Here is a 19,435-nt window from a genome sequence, read left to right as displayed (position 1 = left end):
GATCAATGTAATTGTTATTCATAAACATCATTGAATTAATGTCAATGCAAATATATATAAGGAGCGTCAGTGTTAACTATGATTTCCTTGTCACAACGATGTTAATGTTGGTATCAGTTGATGTTAAACCCGATAGAGAAAGTGTGTGAATATGATTTACATGTTCCAACCAATACAATTGGCAGATTATCGAAATGAGCTTTTCACAACTAAATACTTTTTCAAGCACAATATTCCTCAAAGAAATAAAGTAAAGATAAATGATGGTTAATATTGATCACGAAATGTGGTAGTGTGTTGTATTTATTTCCCTTTCACTGAAAAACAATACCTAAAGGCGTTTAAACAATGAGTGAGTGAGTGAGTATGGTCTAACGCCTCACTCATCAATGACCAGGAAATATCACAGCAGGGACATCGGAAAATGTCTTAACTGACTGTAAACACGTAGGGAATAGAACCCGAGTCTTCGGCATGACGAGAGATTTTTATCTACCAGGCTACCCCACAATATGTAGAATACACACAAGCACAATAATTAATACCTGTCATTGTAATGGTAATGTCAAATGTCAAGGTCGCTTTGAAGGTCATTATCTCACGAAATGACTTGAGGTATTGATGGCATGGTATGTAGACTTAATATTTAATGTTCTATATAAGTAATGTTCCCGCATTTGATTCCCGTTATAGGTCAAGGTAAAGTTGACGTAACAAAATATCTTTTGTTAAAATATCTATCAATAATTAAAATTTGCTGAAACCTTATAAACACAATATCTAAACATATTTGTGAGTCTGCTAGTCAAGGCCATTAAACCGGAAGTGATTATAACTTTGTTAATAAGGTAGCCAGAGTCATTGTAATGTCTGTTTCGAGGTAGTGAGTCAGTGTAATGTCTGTTTCAAGGTAGTGAGTCAGTGTAATGTCTGTTTCAAGGTAGTGAGTCAGTGTAATGTCTGTTTCAAGGTAGTGAGTCAGTGTAATGTCTGTTTCAAGGTAGTGAGTCATTGTGATGTCTGTTTCAAGGTAGTGAGTCATTGTGATGTCTGTTTCGAGGTAGTGAGTCAGTGTAATGTCTGTTTCGAGGTAGTGAGTCAGTGTAATGTCTGTTTCAAGGTAGTGAGTCAGTTTAATGTCTGTTTCGAGGTAGTGAGTCAGTGTAATGTCTGTTTCGAGGTAGTATGTCAGTGTAATGTCTGTTTCGAGGTAGTGAGTCAGTGTAATGTCTGTTTCGAGGTAGTGAGTCAGTGTAATGTCTGTTTCGAGGTAGTGAGTCAGTGTAATGTCTGTTTCGAGGTAGTATGTCAGTGTAATGTCTGTTTCAAGGTAGTGAGTCAGTGTAATGTCTGTTTCGAGGTAGTGAGTCAGTGTAATGTCTGTTTCGAGGTAGTATGTCAGTGTAATGTCTGTTTCAAGGTAGTGAGTCAGTGTAATGTTTGTTTCGAGGTAGTGAGTCAGTGTAATGTCTGTTTCGAGGTAGTATGTCAGTGTAATGTCTGTTTCGAGGTAGTGAGTCAGTGTAATGTCTGTTTCAAGGTAGTGAGTCAGTGTAATGTCTGTTTCAAGGTAGTGAGTCAGTGTAATGTCTGTTTCGAGGTAGTGAGTCAGTGTAATGTCTGTTTCGAGGTAGTGAGTCAGTATAATGTCTGTTTCGAGGTAGTGAGTCAGTGTAATGTCTGTTTCGAGGTAGTATGTCAGTGTAATGTCTGTTTCAAGGTAGTGAGTCAGTGTAATGTCTGTTTCAAGGTAGTGAGTCAGTGTAATGTCTGTTTCAAGGTAGTGAGTCAGTGTAATGTCTGTTTCAAGGTAGTGAGTCATTGTGATGTCTGTTTCGAGGTAGTATGTCAGTGTAATGTCTGTTTCGAGGTAGTGAGTCAGTGTAATGTCTGTTTCGAGGTAGTGAGTCAGTGTAATGTCTGTTTCAAGGTAGTGAGTCAGTGTAATGTCTGTTTCGAGGTAGTGAGTCTGAGGCAAACTGACACATGATGATCAGGATATTTGTGATGGGACTACTTCGATGTTTGCATGTAAGGATGACAGAAAAGTATGCAGTCATATATAATCGAACAACAAATAAATCATGTACATTTTGGTGAAGAGACAAGAGCTTTATTAACTTGTAGCAAAGGTTGTGACAAAAGTGAGAATATATTACAAAAGAGTGCTTTAAATATATCTTTATGTCATTGATTGGCATAGTTAGGTAATGATAATAAAAATAATTCAGTATAAAGTGCAATGTAGATACATGTATTATATACAAAGTGAGGTATGGTTTTAACAAGCAACTGTATGAATGACAACTGCTGTTGTTATGATGCTTTAAGGTTTTGGTGCATATACATATACTTGAAACAGGTGATTGTATCTAACGTCAGAACAGTTTACGGAGAGAAGGTTGGTTGGTTGGTTGTTGTTTAACGCCACACTCAGCAATACTCCAGCTATATGACGGCGGTCTGTAAATAATCGAGTCTGGACCAGACAATCCAGTGATTAATGTAATGAGCATCGATCCACGCAATTGGGATCGATGACATGCATTAACCAAGTCAGCGAGCCTGACCACCCTATCCCGTTAGTCGCCTTTTACGACAAGCATAGTCACCTTTTACGGCAAGCATGGGTTGCTGAAGACCTATTCTATCCTGGAATCTTCACGGGTCAGGAGAGAAGGAGTCATCCAAACACCTGATTGTTAGTGCCTTATTTCAGAGTTTGGTAGCTCCACTCAAGGAATAACAAAGATTTTGGAATTCAATGAGGAGTTCGATCACCGAAGCTGTCACGTTGTTAACGTACTGCAGCGGCCTGCAGCGGCCTGCAAATGCTGCGGTAAGAAAGACACTACGTTCAAGAGATCAATATGAGGACTGGCGTCCACAATCATATGTATTCCAAGCCTGTCTCATCGACATAATAGTTAAGAGTGTTTATCTTGAAGTAACTTTTTTATGAGTGTACTAATGTAATATCATTTATACCTTCGAACCAAGACGAAATAATAGTTCCAAATGCATCAATGCACTATGAACGGCAGATGTATTTGGTATCTTGTTTGAGATGAGGTTTGGTCGTTTTAATTCAATGCAATGACACTGATGTGCTAGATTTAATTGAGTGTTGCTGTTTTCAATTTTAGTTATGTATTCCATGCAAAGGACTATTTTCTCGTATCAAGTCTTTGTAAGGCATTTAGAAGTGATACACATAAGATGAATTTATGGATGTCAACTTCTTTATGGTGAGGAACACAACGTTTCGGAATATATTCTTTCTCCTTCATCAGGTGAATAAATGCCATGAGGCAGACAGCATATATATGTACATGTAAGGACAACAAAAGTAAATTTTGCCCATTGTCCATAGCATATTACCAATCAATGGCATGTTAAGTGTTGGCTTCCATTTGTCCATTGCTAATCACCTTTCAGCGCCCATTATCTGTTGGCTTGCCTGTTTAGTTTCCCCCTTGTTATCCTTTTACTTTTGTTGTCCTTGCAGGTACACATATATATATTCTCTACCTCATAGCATTTTCTTTACCTGATGAAGGAGTAAGTACTCGTATACACAAGTTGACATTCATAAATTCTCTTCCTTATTTTCTCGTAGCACAAACAAGGTGAGAATGTTTTCATGTGGGCCTTATATGTGTAGTATACAGACACCCGTTTCTTTTAAGGATGTTACTTCACATGTTGGCAATTTCTTCATATGTTGTCAGATGTTCATAGATGTGTGAGGGTTGGACAGCATTCCTATCAAGAGCAACATATTCTCCTCTCGTTTCAGGATGTAGGTTATCGCCACCTGAAACAAATGCCAAATGTTTTAATAGAACTTGTGGTTTTGAATATATATTGATTCTTTGAAATTAGAACTGAAAGTGACCAACAATTGAAAACACAATTTACATAATGCAGGTTCAAAATGTAATCTATTTATGAAATCTAATATCATTAAATAATGAAGATTCCCAAACTGTTAATGGATCAGTATGTTCATATCTCACCCGCGGGGATTCTAGGTTAGAACTGATACTCAGTGACTAAGTTTGTTGTAAGAGGTAACTTAATGAATTTGGGGTCCGTCTCCGTGACTTGGTTGATTGTGTATAATCGTATTCCAATTGTGTGCATCGATGTTCATGATGTCAGTCACTGGATTGTCTACTCCAGACTCGACTATTTATAGACATCATACAGGTGGAATATTGCCATGTGCGGCGTCAAATAACAAACAAATCGTTTTATTTTGAACGAAAGAGTCAAACCATAACTTAGAGCAATTGTGGTATTAAAAACAAATAACATATATATGTGGAAATCGGTGTTTTTGAACATAGCAGTATAATTAACACTTGGACCTAACACTGCCACAGATCTTGAAAGCCCTAAAGATCATGAGCTAGATTGATAATGCATCCGTTTGTAACAATTTAAAACCTTAATCACGTGTATTGTGAATTTGAACTCTATCCCGTTGCCCTTAATGCTTGCCAGTAAATGTATTAACTAGTTCTGTTATGTACCATATGTTAGTTTTTCGGGAGAAACACTATGGCCCCCCTCCAAAAATACCAACTAAAGCAACTGGGCACACAGTGAACTCAGACCTTTTATACAAAGCTAGTTGTCAAGCATTATATTTTATTGATAACTGAGTATGCGTACGATCGCGCGGCAAATTTGAAAACAAATACAAAGATATATTTATATTATTTCCAATAATAAGGCTATGAGGTAAGGCGCTGATGCCAAAAACACATTTTCTTATTAGGTTTTAGAATTACATCTTCCAGGTATCCACCAGGTTGATCAATTGAAATTTTAATTAGACGATTGAATTGTGTATCAAACTAATGATTCAGCATTAAACGTATAGTGTCAGTGGTGTCAATGTCAACATATATAGTTTATGAAATACATTCTGAAAGTGTAAACATTGCGCAGCCAACGTGTATCAATATATTGATAGGCAGATGTATCAGGATAAGAACCCTACATGCAACTGGAATGTCAAACTAGTGTCATGTAAAGGAGTGAACCTACCAATCACACCTGTCCCTGCCAATGTCCCTGTTGTGACTATTCTGTCACCTACAGTAGTAGGGACGTACACAGGATTAATACGGAGTCCGGGTCCTTGTTGATCATTACCAGAAGCAGATCCTCCAGGGCCGACTACAACATTGTCCTCAGCCTGGTGCACAGCGTCCTCAGAAGGGAGATATACGACTGCTACCTTCCGTTTTCCTTGTGACACAGGTACAACCAAGTCATCATGTGTATGAGTGTCTGCTGATGCTGGCACCTGTTGTAGTCAACGGCAAAATAAATATCCCATGTAAGTTACGTTAGCTTGTCGACATTGATATATTATATCAACAATTATATCCTGGTTAAGGTTTTTGGCTGCCAATGGTTAATCCATCCAACATTCACTCGCATCAATACTATATTTATCAGGGCATTTATGATTTGCAGAAACCCAAGGTCTTCTATTAACTGCCTGACGAAGGAGCGCAGTTGAAAAGACCGAGGGCTTCTGCAATGATATTTATCAGGGCATTTATGATTTGCAGAAACCCAAGGTCTTCTATTAACTGCCTGACGAAGGAGCGCAGTTGAAAAGACCGAGGGCTTCTGCAATGATATTTATCAGGGCATTTATGATTTGCAGAAACCCAAGGTCTTCTATTAACTGCCTGACGAAGGAGCGCAGTTGAAAAGACCGAGGGCTTCTGCAACGATATTTATCAGGGCATTTATGATTTGCAGAAACCCAAGGTCTTCTATTAACTGCCCAGACGAAGGAGCGCAGTTGAAAAGACCGAGGGCTTCTGCAATGATAATACCCTGAAAAATAGCGTTACAGTTATTGTAGATAAAATGGATAGAATTTTTTATCACATAAAAAGAAACAACAATATTGGTTATGAAACATTTACTGCAATCAACACGAATGTCACTGACCCACTTTTCCAAAAATGAAACGTCATAGAACAAACCAGATGACATCTCTATTGAACGTGACGTCACCTACCCCTATCCCTATGACGTCTTCCAACAACGGGCGTGATAATGGCCCGTCGTCAAGCAAATATGAGGGCTAGGTTCAGAGCTAGCTTACCTGTTTTCTACAGCGGCGGTAGCAGCAACCGATAGTGATAATTATGATGATAATAACAGCTCCTGCTACAACTATGGGTAGCCATAAGATAGCTTCAATTGCTGTAACAGAATAAGTTGTATTTTCAACACACAAGTTTTCAATTAATAACTGTTGTTGTGACAAAGTAGCTGTTAAGTATTTGCAAAATATTTTATTTCAAGGATGACGTGAATCATTAGATGGACGACATATCACGTCTTCACCCTCAATTACACGATATTCGCTCTTACAAATAATCCGTTCATGCCAGTGTTACATGGCACAATAAAGTGCCTACTGCTGCTCCGTTGACGATCTCATTCGTCATGGGGTTGCTGGGGCATCTTCAATACGTTCACTATTTCGTTTCTCTGCACACGGAACAACCTGGAACTCCCTATCTCTGGGGATCCAATGCCCAGAGCGCTCACCATCGAGTATTGTCATTAGGTTTGACACGGATGTCAAAATTTAGTACAGTAAAACATTGTTTCCCCTTTGTCGATAACGTCATCAGACAGATGCTATTGTGTTGTGATCAACATGAACATGTCTGACAACTGTGCCTTTCTCGTTTGCACGGCGCGTAGACGTAAATAGTTAGCAAGCCATGGCATAGCCTACGCGTTATTTACAGTTAAGCAGAAGTCGTATTTTTAGCACCTGTTAACTAAAGAATTAATGTGTGTTGTTCACATTCAAAAACACAAGTATGAAGATCATTTTCCCAACAATAAAAATTACAAAAATTACGAATTGTGAATCGCAACCTCAATATGGAGAAGATGCATTATTATATTTCGGAATCAATTTATTTTTATTAAAACTTCATATAAAGCACAGTTACCTGTTCCCGTTTGTACAAACTATATAATGTTTGTTGCAATTCAGTGTGTGCGTGATGATTTAGTCGATGGACACCCCAAGATAAATATCACAATAACTGTATTTATGCATAAATGCTGAGCTTGCAAAATGTCAAAAAGCTTCAGTAGTTTATTTACCTCAAAAAGAAAACATATCAAATTTAAAAAGTATCTGACAGATTTCTCGGCACACAACTACCAGAAACGGCCATTGTTGACTTTTGGCACATCACATTGAGCGGCATGCAGTCCGAAATTTTATAATTTTTCACATTTGATAATTATTTTTTGTTAGAAGAAATCACTCACGTTCCTTAATTTCTAAATATTAACAGCTTTCAGTATAAGTAATAATAAACCAAAATAAACTGATTCGTAACTTCATCGATTATCTGGAAGTTGTACGATCATGGCAACGGCAGTAAACAAACAGCACCACGTGCAACGTGATTACGTTATACTATCACAATCCTATTTATACATCTAAATTAATTTTCTGGAATTATTTACACGGATGTATAAATCTTTGTAAAAAAAATATCTCAGGCGTGGCCTAACTCGCGATTTGTTTATTTGAGCAAAGTCAACACACGCTGAGAATATAACGAAAAATATCAGATGATACTCAAAGTCTGAACTGATATACCTACTAGGGAAACCATTCAAAAGAACAATTATGCAGATTACAAAACATAGTATAAGAAATAGCAATTTCATCTGGCATTTCAGAAACCGGAAGCAAGTAACATCTGTCACACATCGAGGCGAAATAGACATCAATTCAAAAGAAATTAAGTAATTTAATATTTATCGTCCCCTGTTTACTATTTATTGAACTTGGTAGCAGTCTGTACTCATATGTTTCATATTTTGTCGTGATTGTCGCGGGTGCGTAATATCAAATTTGTGAGTCTAACACCGAAACCGTAATGGATTCCACGCAAGATGATTTTGGAATTATTTTATGCCAAATGACGGCAGCCAGGAGCGATATAACAAATTGATATGCTATAATAATAACATCACAATATTGTTACTGTTCTGTCATTGCAAGAAGGACAATTTAAAATATTTAGGTTGTTTTCGAAAACGTTTACCCCCTCCAGTCTTTAGAACGGATGAAACTAGGATCAAGGCGACTGGATTGATGTAGTAGGGTCCATGTGATTTTGTGTCCCAAACACAAATTTGCTCAAAATACTTGCTTATTTTGTACCAAAGAGAACTAAACTAAATCTATATAAAAACCATTTCCATGTTTATTGCAAACAATGAACAGAACGTTAGGATAAAACATTTCATCAAGTTCATAATATCCATGACTAACTGTACGTGGTCCTTTGATGAAGTCATTCCACATTGGCAAAACTCAAATTGATTGTTTGGTTTTGATAGGAAAGTGAGATCTTGTCACTGACGAAGAGACCAGTTAAATTGATAAGTTAAGTTATTGTTTTGATAGGAAAGAGATAATAAATTAACTTTTTAATACTAAGTAGTGTGTATATTTGAAACTAATACAAAATTGTTCCGGGTACAACATCACATTCCGGTCTTGGTATAAACTTTCAAATGGATTTCATGAAATGTAGGGAAAAAAACATTCTCGTCAGTATGTTTACGCAACCACGGTAATAACAGGGAGACGGCTTATGCTTTGTCCTTAAAGTGGAACAAATAATCTGAAAAATATGGACACCTCAGAAATTGGGGCTTTTAAAGTTACAATGCTTTCTGACTTGTCAGATGGTTTGACGTTGGTCTATTAAAGAGAAATCCTTATGATTTTAAAAAAATTAACTCAGAGTAACAAAGAGTACTCAATGATTTACAAATGTGATTTTATTACTGCAAATACATGTACAACTTTTTTTTTTCAATTCTTATTTCATGATGGCAAGAGCACGTTTATACACACCAACTGATGAAAGTGTGACATTGTGATTGCATACAAGGGAAAAATAAGTCTGCGGCAGTGCATGTATGCGTAAAATAAACCACACAAGGTGCCGGGGTGTGGCTGACAGGATAAAATACACCTGACAAGGGTAGTCATGTACACAGGGACATTTCGTTTCACTCCACCCAGATGGCGGAGACATATTGAACATGGTATGGACCTATACTGACTGGATGTACAGAAACCTATCAAATAATCAAGGCTGGTGATAATCTGTATTTACTTTGAATATTTGTACATCACATCGGATGTTAGATGAAAACATGCTGACCACAGTTCACAATGGTCCATGTTCCTTTAGAGACATGCATGAGCGTCACTGTCACACACCTGAGCATACTGCAACAAACCTGGAAATTCCAGCAATCGTACAAATTATTTCATTGGTGAGAACCCAGAAAAAATACATAAGGCGACAATTTTTTTAATTTGTTGGTTTACGGATGCGCCGCTCTTTCAAAGTCCAAATGTTTAAAAAAAATAAAAACAAAAATTACCCTTTTTTTTATTACCGCCGATCTTTTCGACAAAAAGTTCAAACAAAAAAAAGATTTCATTCCCTCGTCGAGCGTAAAGCAAAGGGAAGTCACTCTGATATTTCTTGCTGGGATCCTTCTCTAATACCATCAAAGCTTGTCAACGCAAAGCGCAGTGGTGACCAGTTTAACTAATTCAACACTGTTGGCCGTTCAAAGCCACAAGTCACACCGCACGGTAGACCGTCCAAGCCACGTCAAAATAGTTTATAATTATATTAACCTACTTGTCATATCATTCATTTATTAAATCTATCACATTTCACAATGTCTGAAATACGTATTCCATTTGATTTTATCATTTTTTTATCTATAGATTAAAAATATATTCACTTGACACTATTTCCCGCAATGTTATTGAACATATAATTCTCGGACACACTTCGACAACGGGTCCTCATCGAACATGTCAAATAGCAAAATAAAGACGTTTCACGCACTGAAACGTCTTTATTTACAAAGTAATAAAATCATCAAAAATATATCTATAAAAGTTGCCAAACTGACATCTTAATTATTATTTCCAACTTTTCATGCGATCGCATATCGTAAGTCAAATGACATCTCGGCTTTCTTCGCCTCGATTTCTCGGCTCGGACACGATGTCTTAATGCCAAAATATATGCATAAGAAATCTTTGTCACAGCTCGAAACCTAGCTCTATGCATCCATAAAGTTCCATATTTTTAATATAGATCGCGATTTCATGCTAAAACGTTCAGAATAACATGATTTAACCCAAACCTTTCGCCAAAATCTGAAAATTTTCGTTGTTGTAATTTGATTAGCTGCCTTAGGTCACGTGTTTATATTTGACCAATCACGGACCTTGTAGCAGATTTTGTCGGTGAAACAAAATAAGTTTTTTTAATGTATACTGACATGGCAGGACGTATGTGTTATTCATACGAAGCTTTGAAAACCGAGGTATTTCCTAATGTTAGTGAGCGGACAGCCACTTTCATCGGGAAATGGGTGATGACAGATATTATTTGTAATTCTTTTTAAAATAATGTTCCAACAACGTAAACAAATGAAAATTAAAAAGAAATGGGTAAGTGGATTTTATCAATTCTTATATTTGCCGAAAAAATCGTTAGATTTGCGCTTAATTTGGACGTTATGAATGTTTTAGCTTACATTATTATTTATTTAAAACGAACTTTATTTAGTTGTTCATGAATTATTTAAATAATGAAATACACATAACTTTCATATTTATAAACAATAGGATTAATTAGACCTTTCAAATAGTGTATGGCCAAACATGTAGTAGCAAAGATGTTAATTTCAGCAGATAACTCCGTGATAAATGTTGGTTTCATCTATCACACAACAGTCTCTGGGAACTTGATGTCACAGCAGTAATCTTCTGGTTTGCTGGTGTTGAAAGAGTTAAACGTTGCCCATGCTGCCAAAATAGCAGCGTCTTTCATGCATTTCCACCCATGACATGAATATTGTTATGTTGCCATCCTTGCACAAGCTGAGTGCCAGGGATATCATAAAATGTTCTTGAAAAATTTAGTTATTTTACTTTTATTACGCCAGGATATTTTTTTTCATACCTACCTAACTTTTTAGGACAAAATTCAGGTAAAAAAAATGTGAGAGGCTTTTTTTCTTTTTTTTAAATTGGCCTGCCTCACTTTTGAAATGAGTTTGAAATCCGTAAACCAAGAAATAAAAAAAGGGTCGCCTACGTAGGGCTATTTCCATGTACTTTTCTCCAACAGAACCGAACTGCAGGAATGGTCAATGTGCCCTATTGCTTTTATGAAAGATAAATTTCCCTTATAAACATATGGCTATCTTACCAGCTCAAGTGCCACCCTGGTTCTTGTGATTAAAAAAACAAAAACGACATGTACCGATGCAAGAAATTAATGTATCATATTTAGATTAAAATTAAATATTAGAATTGTTTTGAAACAAACAACTTAATGCACAAGATTAATGTCTATAAGAGTTCTGCGTACATATGTTGGGATCTTATCTATTAATTTATTATTCATGGTATACTAAAATTAATTCATAACATCAAATAGTTACTTATTCACATAATTGATGTTCATATTAAAGATAATAATTGTTGAATATAATATTTCTAAACTAAAGGTAGTAATGATAAGTTTGATCAGTTCCAGAACAATATGTGGTGTCCTTAAACATAATCATTGTGGAAAAAATAACAACTAAATATAAAAAAAACATAACCAAATATTTGGAAAGCTTTAAACATTAACAAATCTATCATCAACACGCAATAATGGCAGTCTTCATATTTAAAGAATAACTTTTACAATGCTCCGTGAAATTGTTCTTAAATCTTAATGTGAAACCGACACTGAAAATATGAACGTCGTATTTTATCGATATATATATACGTACTTGCGAATATCCTATCATATTCAGCAACGAATGAATGTTATTTTGAAATATGTCTTGTCATGCCTACTGTCGCGCATCTGTTGTAGAGGATGATCATTGCAAATCGACGATATCCATGCCGTATTGCATGGGACACACTTATTATAGTGAAAACAAAATTATCTGCGTGTACATAGCGGAAACATGAATCATATCCATTTATATTCAACGGATAGCGATCCTTGAATATCAACAAAAATTTAGATAAAAGATACCCAGAAACTGTAGATTCATCGTCAACCGTTTCCGGGTCACGGAGCATGCAAGGTCAAACGGATTAATATTATGCCAATTATATCGTCAAAGTCACATTTTTGTTTCATATTTGTGGTTATTACCGATATAATGTAGTGATTTGTATTTTTTCTGTTTGTGACGGGTGAAATATTTCAAAATTTACAGTCATTGTTTTGTTACGAAAGATTATCAGCAGACTACCCCTGTCTGTGACATCACTTCCGGTGAACTTTGTACTTACTGAAATATTGCTATCAGAATTCACGATCTTTATTTTCCTTTTTCTCTTGTCATTTTAAACGGAAAATGACAAATGAAACATTCCTTGTTGAGAAGATCATCAACTTTCGCCAAGGCATATATATGAAGGCAATGTGAACTTGTTCAATGTTAAAATAGCAATAAGTTATGCTGACGTCAGACGAAGCCCGCCACGTTTGATTTTCGTACATCTACAAGCATCATAACACGGGATTTGTATTCAACTAAAACACTTGACATTAGAATTGGTGAATATTTTTAAGTCATTGATTGTTTCCTGCAAATTTTGTAACATGACACGTTAGATTAATCCGACTTTTCCTATTTCTGCAATTGACATGATGACCTCGAAAATTAAGTTTGTTTGTTTTTTTAACAAATGGATAAAAACTGAATTTGCCGATGAATAAAATCGAATTTATACTCAGTTATTATTAAGAGATCGGAATATGATTATTGAAATAAATTTGCATAAATGTTACGATTCAAAAAGGTTCCCATCATGAAACTCCAAACACCTCCAATAAATTTTGCGTTCGCTTTTGTATGATTGAAAACATCATGCTATTTTTAAATAGTAACGTCTATCCGGAATAAATGTGCAAAATATTTCTTCATGGGCAATTGGCCCTTGTTTAATGAAGCATAGACTGTTTGATAACACCCACCCTCTTTAAAGCACCTTATGCTAAAACAATTCAGCAGGCTAAAGGTTCATTAATTGCAGTTCTCCATGAAGAATTGGTCAGTCGTGTTTTTTTGTGTGTACATCATGCACTTTTCAGAGAGTTTGAATTACCGGGTCTTTGCGTTACTGTCTCGAAATCCGCCGATGTAGTCTCCATGTACCGGCTCCCTGTTGATAACAATTGTGATGACATATGAGAACGTTCAACGCCTATAAATAAATAAGTCACTTACTTTATGTTTGGGTTTGTTCCATGGGAGCTTCGGGTAATATTTTCACGACAACTTATCCAAGATACTTAGTTCATTTAGCCTGATCTTACATTATCACTTAATTGAGTCGTATTGCATAATTACATATTTTAACTAATTGAGAGCTATTAAAGATTATGTTGGTGACAATTTACTTTATTGCTTAAGATGTATGGTACACAGTGATACTGTCATACCCACCTATTGAATAAATGTTGCTTCTCGGGTATATAGCTGATTCGTTAACAGCTTTCCCGCACTGCCACGCTGATCCTTGGTCTGTGGTGGAGTTAAATCTGAACGCTATACTATGGGCCGTGCTATTGCAACTCACATTGATACGGCTGATGATGTCCTGACCGTAGACGAGAGTCTGCTTAACACAATGAATTGACTGTTGAGTTACGAATTTAAATTTGTTGCTCTGCAGCCACCCTATGTTTACTGCAGATTCATCACGAATCATACAGGTCAAGGTGAGGAGGTCTCCATCTGTTGCTGTTAATGGTGAGCTCGTCAGTGAAAAATCACCTACGGAAGCAAAACAATCGTCATTAAAGTTTCATATATAGAACATCCAATAGGCAAGAGAGCAGTAATTCGCTTGAAGTTCAAATATGGTAGAGAAGCAACCAACCACTTTACTAATCTCAGCATATAAAGTACTGTGTAAACTATGAGTGCCATGATGTTGAACCTGAGATGATTGGAGGGATGAAGGTTTTAATGTTGATTTTATGCACTAAGTGACACCCTAATTCACAGTTGACATTTTCTCGGGAACATATATGGTCCAGTGGCACAAAGGGGGCTGCATTGTGAGAGACCATATATTATGCATACACAACATAAGGGTTTAAGGGACGTTAACGCGTCCGCTCATCCCACTCTGATTGGGAACAAGGTTCGTTTTTGTGTTTGGAACTCTCAATGCCATAACCCATGGAATGATCACAATTTAGAGTTGTTTATGGGAGGTTTTGAACAAATATTTTGCATAATAATGTATCTACAGGACTGTCGCCAAAACGATAGTGTGGGGTGCAGCAAACACGACTGTTCGTGAAAGGGGAAAACGGCAGGCGGCAAGCCACTTGTCTTTGAGCGAAGTTTTGTCAACTGTTTTGGTTGTCATGAACGATCTGGTGGCATCGATTTTCCACCTGGTTACCATGTTTGATTCTACGATAAGCCCCTTCTTATCGACAACACAATTTCAGCTTCGGCCCAACTTATTCACTCGCCTATAATTCTAAACTGACGGCCAAGAGAAACTAATCATAGTTTTAAATCACCCTAGTTATAAACCACAAACGATAGATGCATGAAGTAAAATGTACAGACATGATCAACAAAATCAACATTTAAAATGACAGTCATGCAGCAGACATTGGGGTAGCAAAACAAGATGTCAACTTAATCAGACAAAGGGCACACACATCTAAAATCGGTCAAGTTCAATGACATGTCAAATTAATTGCATGTATGACAACCCGCTGCTACAAGACATGTAAAAAATATTCGGCGCAAAGACAAAGTCAGTCGTCTAATGACGTCACTTAGGATACGTCGCCCTTCTTCTTGGAGAGCATGGATCAGTTCTTGTCGGTTGGCTGGAGGATGTGGTCCATCACATCCCAGAGGTGTTCAATCAATCAATCTTTATTGTATGTAAGGCCATTGGCCCATATACACATACAGATAAACAATATCATTTACAGCGCATTATATAATTATTGGATAACTAATATGATGCTTGACATGTAATAGAGGTATTGTGATAACAGTGGTAATAACCTGTCTGCAAGGAGGTTCTGTACAATTCGGGTTGTGTTGAGTCGGTTATCGAAATATTCGAACGAGTCGGACGACAAATGTCATCCATGTAACGCTGAACGGTCAAATTACCGTCAACAATGACCAGTGACGCTCCCTCCACGAAAAAGCACGACCTTCTGAACGCAACATGCCGCTGTTTATTCTTTCCTTCCGTCTGACATCAGCTCTGAACAGACAGAACCGGCTTGCATCTGCCAATCACCTCGCTGCCAACGACGTACAGTCCGGGGCCATCTCAATCTCGATTTTGTGCCGTCAATAACTGTCCTCTGTTAGTTCTGTAAGCCCTAATTCCTTGAACCATGAGGCACCTGGTCACTGCCTGTCGACTAACCATATACCATAAGCATTTATCGCTGAAGACGTCACGGTCAGGAATCGTACAAAGTACGCAGGTACCGGTCTTTATAGGGCGTAGTTACCTGTCTGCCCAAGTGTCAGTCGTGGCATTTATGTGGCTTTTTTCCATCAGTTTGAGTGTCTAACACGCCGTCATCATTTATATACCCTTATTGCAAGTGTAGTTTCGGCTGCTATTGCGGTACGTTGTTTTTTTTATCTTTTCGCATTTTATTGATAAAACGTGTTGTGGACGTATTTCATTTTCTGCATAGAGCATTTGTGTGTTTGGACGATGTGTTTCACATTAGTTTAGTTTATAAATCTGAACTCTTTCTTGTTTACAGTGGTGAAGTTTCTTTTGGCTGTCAGTTTTTATGGGTTGTAACAATGAGGATTTTTTGCATGTGATTCCTTACTATTCCTAAGTAATGTTATCATTTCTTGGATGAATTGCTATAGTCGCAATATTGTTGTAATCTCACTGTTACAACGTTATTAACTTATATTATCATAATACTTGCAAACGAAATTAATTCTTGTTAGACACAAGGTTGCACTGGTGGCCCAGTCGTCTAAGGCGCCGCGATTCGCTGTGCAGAGCCAGAAACCTATGATTGTGGTTCGAATCCCGGTTCGCCCCGAATATGTTTCTAGGTCTGTCAGCACCATACCAGTGCTCGTAGGTTTCACCGAAGTGTTAAACGTCTGAGACCTGCATCACTTCGTGCTTTCCTCCCACATTTAGCTGACACGTAATGATATAACGGGAATAATGTTAAAAGCAGCTGAACCCAACTCACTCACTCTTATACACAAAATAAATATTTGGTGAAGACAATAAATTGAAGACACGATTATATGTAACACTCTATGTCACACTTGTTTCACTTTTCTGTGTATGTTTGAGTTTAAGAGGAACTTCGATTCAAGAAGAGTCGTATAATCCCCTACAGTATGGATTGTAATGTATTGTCAATATAGTATACATCTAGGCAAAGAGATCAACCATGCATGAACTAATTCTAAAACGAACAAAACACTAAAACCTTACTTGCATGGGAAAATTGAACAAGACGAGTATGTGATATGTTAGTGTTTGGGGTAGTGAGGAATTATATAAATTGTGAAATAAAGTAATCCTACTGAGAGGCGACATTCCTATATATTGTATGAAACGCCAGAGAATGTCTGATATTGTCTTTGACTATTTCAACAGATGCAAACAATTGTCTCGTTACCTTGAATGGTGCAATAGTCGGGTTGTGAACCTGAAATAAGCAGTGTGTCGGCGCCTATTTCAACCTCGTAATGTTTTGACGTTTGTAATGTTGTGGTTAAGTGTATACCTTCTTTTGCCGGATAAGTTACAGCGTATCTGAATTATATGCTACTATTGCAATACCTGTAGGTTCATATGATTATTTGAACTCGTTATGCCTATATTATACCATTTCAGATAGTCTCTTTGTAATACTGTTGTGAATATATTATGTCAATCCTGTCAACTTCATTATATTGTTTTACTTTACAATAGGTATCTTGACTAACATATACTGTATCTTGTGCGAATGACTACTCGGGAAATGTTTTTAGATGTAAGTGGTCGGCCATATCGTTTTAACCACTATTCAAGTAATAGTCCTTAACATGTAAATTATTGTACGTATGATGCTGTTGTTAATAATTCTGATCAACCATTGTCATACAATCCTTCTATGTCATGTTCATCGGAGGTTTTTTGTTCATATGTATATCAATGAGATATGTGAGCTGACTTTCTATTCACTTAGGTCTTGTGTTAGTGTGAGCTTAATGATGTTATCATTTTGCAATTTAACTTTCTGCTTTTAAAGTAAATGTATGACCCAAACTGGAAAACCCAAGATATTCAGAATTTGAAAACAGAACATCACCAGCGGTATTGACATATATGTGAATACACATCATTACTACAAATTACTGTGGAGCACAATTAGCATAAAAACGATGTATCCTTTGTGTATAAAGGAAGTGTTGTATTTCAGCTACACACAGGTGTTGTTATGTTTGCATGCTAAACTCAGGGTAAGACAACCAAGCTAATAACATGGTGGACGACTTCACGTCTGACTAAAACTGCCGATAGTTGGTGAAATGCAGATAAATTCCGTATCATAAAACTTGGAACAATATTTGGAATAAAAAGTATCTCTTGACAGCCTGCGGTGAGGTAATACATATTTGTTATCCCTAATATATTATATTTACGTTATCGAAACATACGAGATTAATAATCTCTAAAGTACCGTCATACTTAAACTGACATACTACTATTTACTACTTTCTGTTGAGTGAAACGCCCTATTTACAATGCAGTTCCAAATGATTTACAGCCATTTATGCTTATATAATCTCACATCGGGAAAGCACTTTCTAATCTTTAAGGGAACGTTATACAATAGTTTTGGAGCACGTAAATACCACAGGGCCTACTAAAAGAAGCTCCCTCTAGGAGACCTCATTTGCAAACTAGGCACTACAGGATCATGACACAAGGTTTATCGGATTAGTGTATCGCATTGAAGACCCTGTCCGTTGTATATATTATAAATTAATGTTCATGAAAGTTTGCTGTTATGCTGACACTAGACTATCTACTAATGAGACAATGCATACCCTATTTCAAACAATACATCAATATATCAAGGTCTATCAATGTCTGGTAGCCTAGTGGTTAAAGCGTTCGCTTGTCACGCCGAAAACCCGGGTTCGAATCACGACATGGGTACAATGTGTGAAGCCCATTTCTGGTGTCCCCCGCCGTGATATTGCTTGAATATTTCTAAAAGCGGCGTAAAACCAAACTCAATCACTCATTTTCAAACTAGGTATTTTTGGATCGTGACACAAGGTTTATTGGGTAGGTTTTTTAGCATTGAAAACACTATCCATTGATGATCATGAAAGCTTTCCCGTTATGTTGACACTAGACTTTCTAATAATGAGACAATGCATACCCCATTACAAACGATATATAAAAGCATATCAATGTGGAGAATGATAAGCTCTTTGGGGTTTACTGTAATTGACGCGTGGAGTCATGGGGCATAGAACCAATTCAATTTAATACAGCATAACAGTATGAGAATCCCAGTTGGAACGCTTGTCTACTTTGTTGGTGGTCCATCATCTTATTAATATGTACATCCATACTTGCCATTAACATGCTCCTCTCCATGGATAACACCTATCCACATACATATCAGTATATTCCACCAGGTCTTCATTGTAGCATCACAAGGCCTAGTGAATGTCTTCCTGTATATCCTTCCTACACAACCTGTGATGTCCTAGACTGAATTATAGAATCCATTTCTCTCACCTAGAAAGAAACAGGAGGTCTTAAGCAGCACATATAACACTCTTCTACTCACAACAAAGCCTAACTTGAGTGTGGCTTCATACTTGACAGCTATATGTGATCGCCAATATTATTGCATTGCATCAACAGCACCTACTGGGTATGAAACGTCCATATACCCTAGTCCTCTCCGTCAGGGATTAATACTCTTTCCTTTTTATACGATTCACACTTGACAGAGGTAGGACAAGACCTTTTTGGAAAGGATACCCTGTGTCGTAACTCAGCATATGAACTACATGTAGTTTTATCCGCTATAGCTTGTGTGTTCACAAGTGTCAATTGGCAACCCTTGTGTAAAACAAAATACCGCTCTTTCCTGTTACTATTTATACTACACCAGCTTTTATCTTATCCGGAGACACCTTTGTAGTCTCGACAGTTAACAGAGCGTGAAAATATCATGTCATGGGGATTTAAAGAACGGAGGGACCGGTAATAACACTGAGGTTGTGCATGCATCTG

General features: G+C 36.9%; 1 protein-coding gene across 1 annotated transcript; it reads right to left on the bottom strand.

The window, feature by feature from the left end:
* Positions 1-2,569: 2,569 nt before the first annotated feature.
* LOC124119004 lies at positions 2,570-19,074 on the bottom strand. The gene is made up of 6 exons (XM_048402159.1): positions 18,767-19,074; positions 13,591-13,920; positions 13,250-13,306; positions 6,140-6,240; positions 5,059-5,320; positions 2,570-3,817 (listed from the first exon to the last, which is right to left on the bottom strand). Exons 1-6 carry the CDS (start codon positions 18,834-18,836, stop codon positions 3,699-3,701), a joined length of 939 nt encoding a protein of 312 aa, XP_048258116.1. The 5' UTR covers positions 18,837-19,074; the 3' UTR covers positions 2,570-3,698.
* Positions 19,075-19,435: the final 361 nt, after the last annotated feature.

This window comes from Haliotis rufescens, unplaced genomic scaffold, assembly GCF_023055435.1.
Source record: "Haliotis rufescens isolate VD_foot unplaced genomic scaffold, xgHalRufe1.0.p SCAF_241, whole genome shotgun sequence".
NCBI classification, from domain to species: domain Eukaryota; kingdom Metazoa; phylum Mollusca; class Gastropoda; order Lepetellida; family Haliotidae; genus Haliotis; species Haliotis rufescens.
This window is presented reverse-complemented; position numbering and strand designations above follow the sequence as displayed.

Bases quoted from the DNA above. Each gene is read 5' to 3' on its own strand.
- LOC124119004 (XM_048402159.1), bottom strand. From the start codon at position 18,836: ATGAAGACCTGGTGGAATATACTGATATGTATGTGGATAGGTGTTATC. The intron at 5,321-6,139 runs GTAAGCTAGCTC...TGACTACAACAG, and splicing joins ACCGCCGCTGTAGAAAACAG to GTGCCAGCATCAGCAGACAC. The intron at 3,818-5,058 runs GTAGGTTCACTC...CATTTGTTTCAG, and splicing joins GGCAGGGACAGGTGTGATTG to GTGGCGATAACCTACATCCT.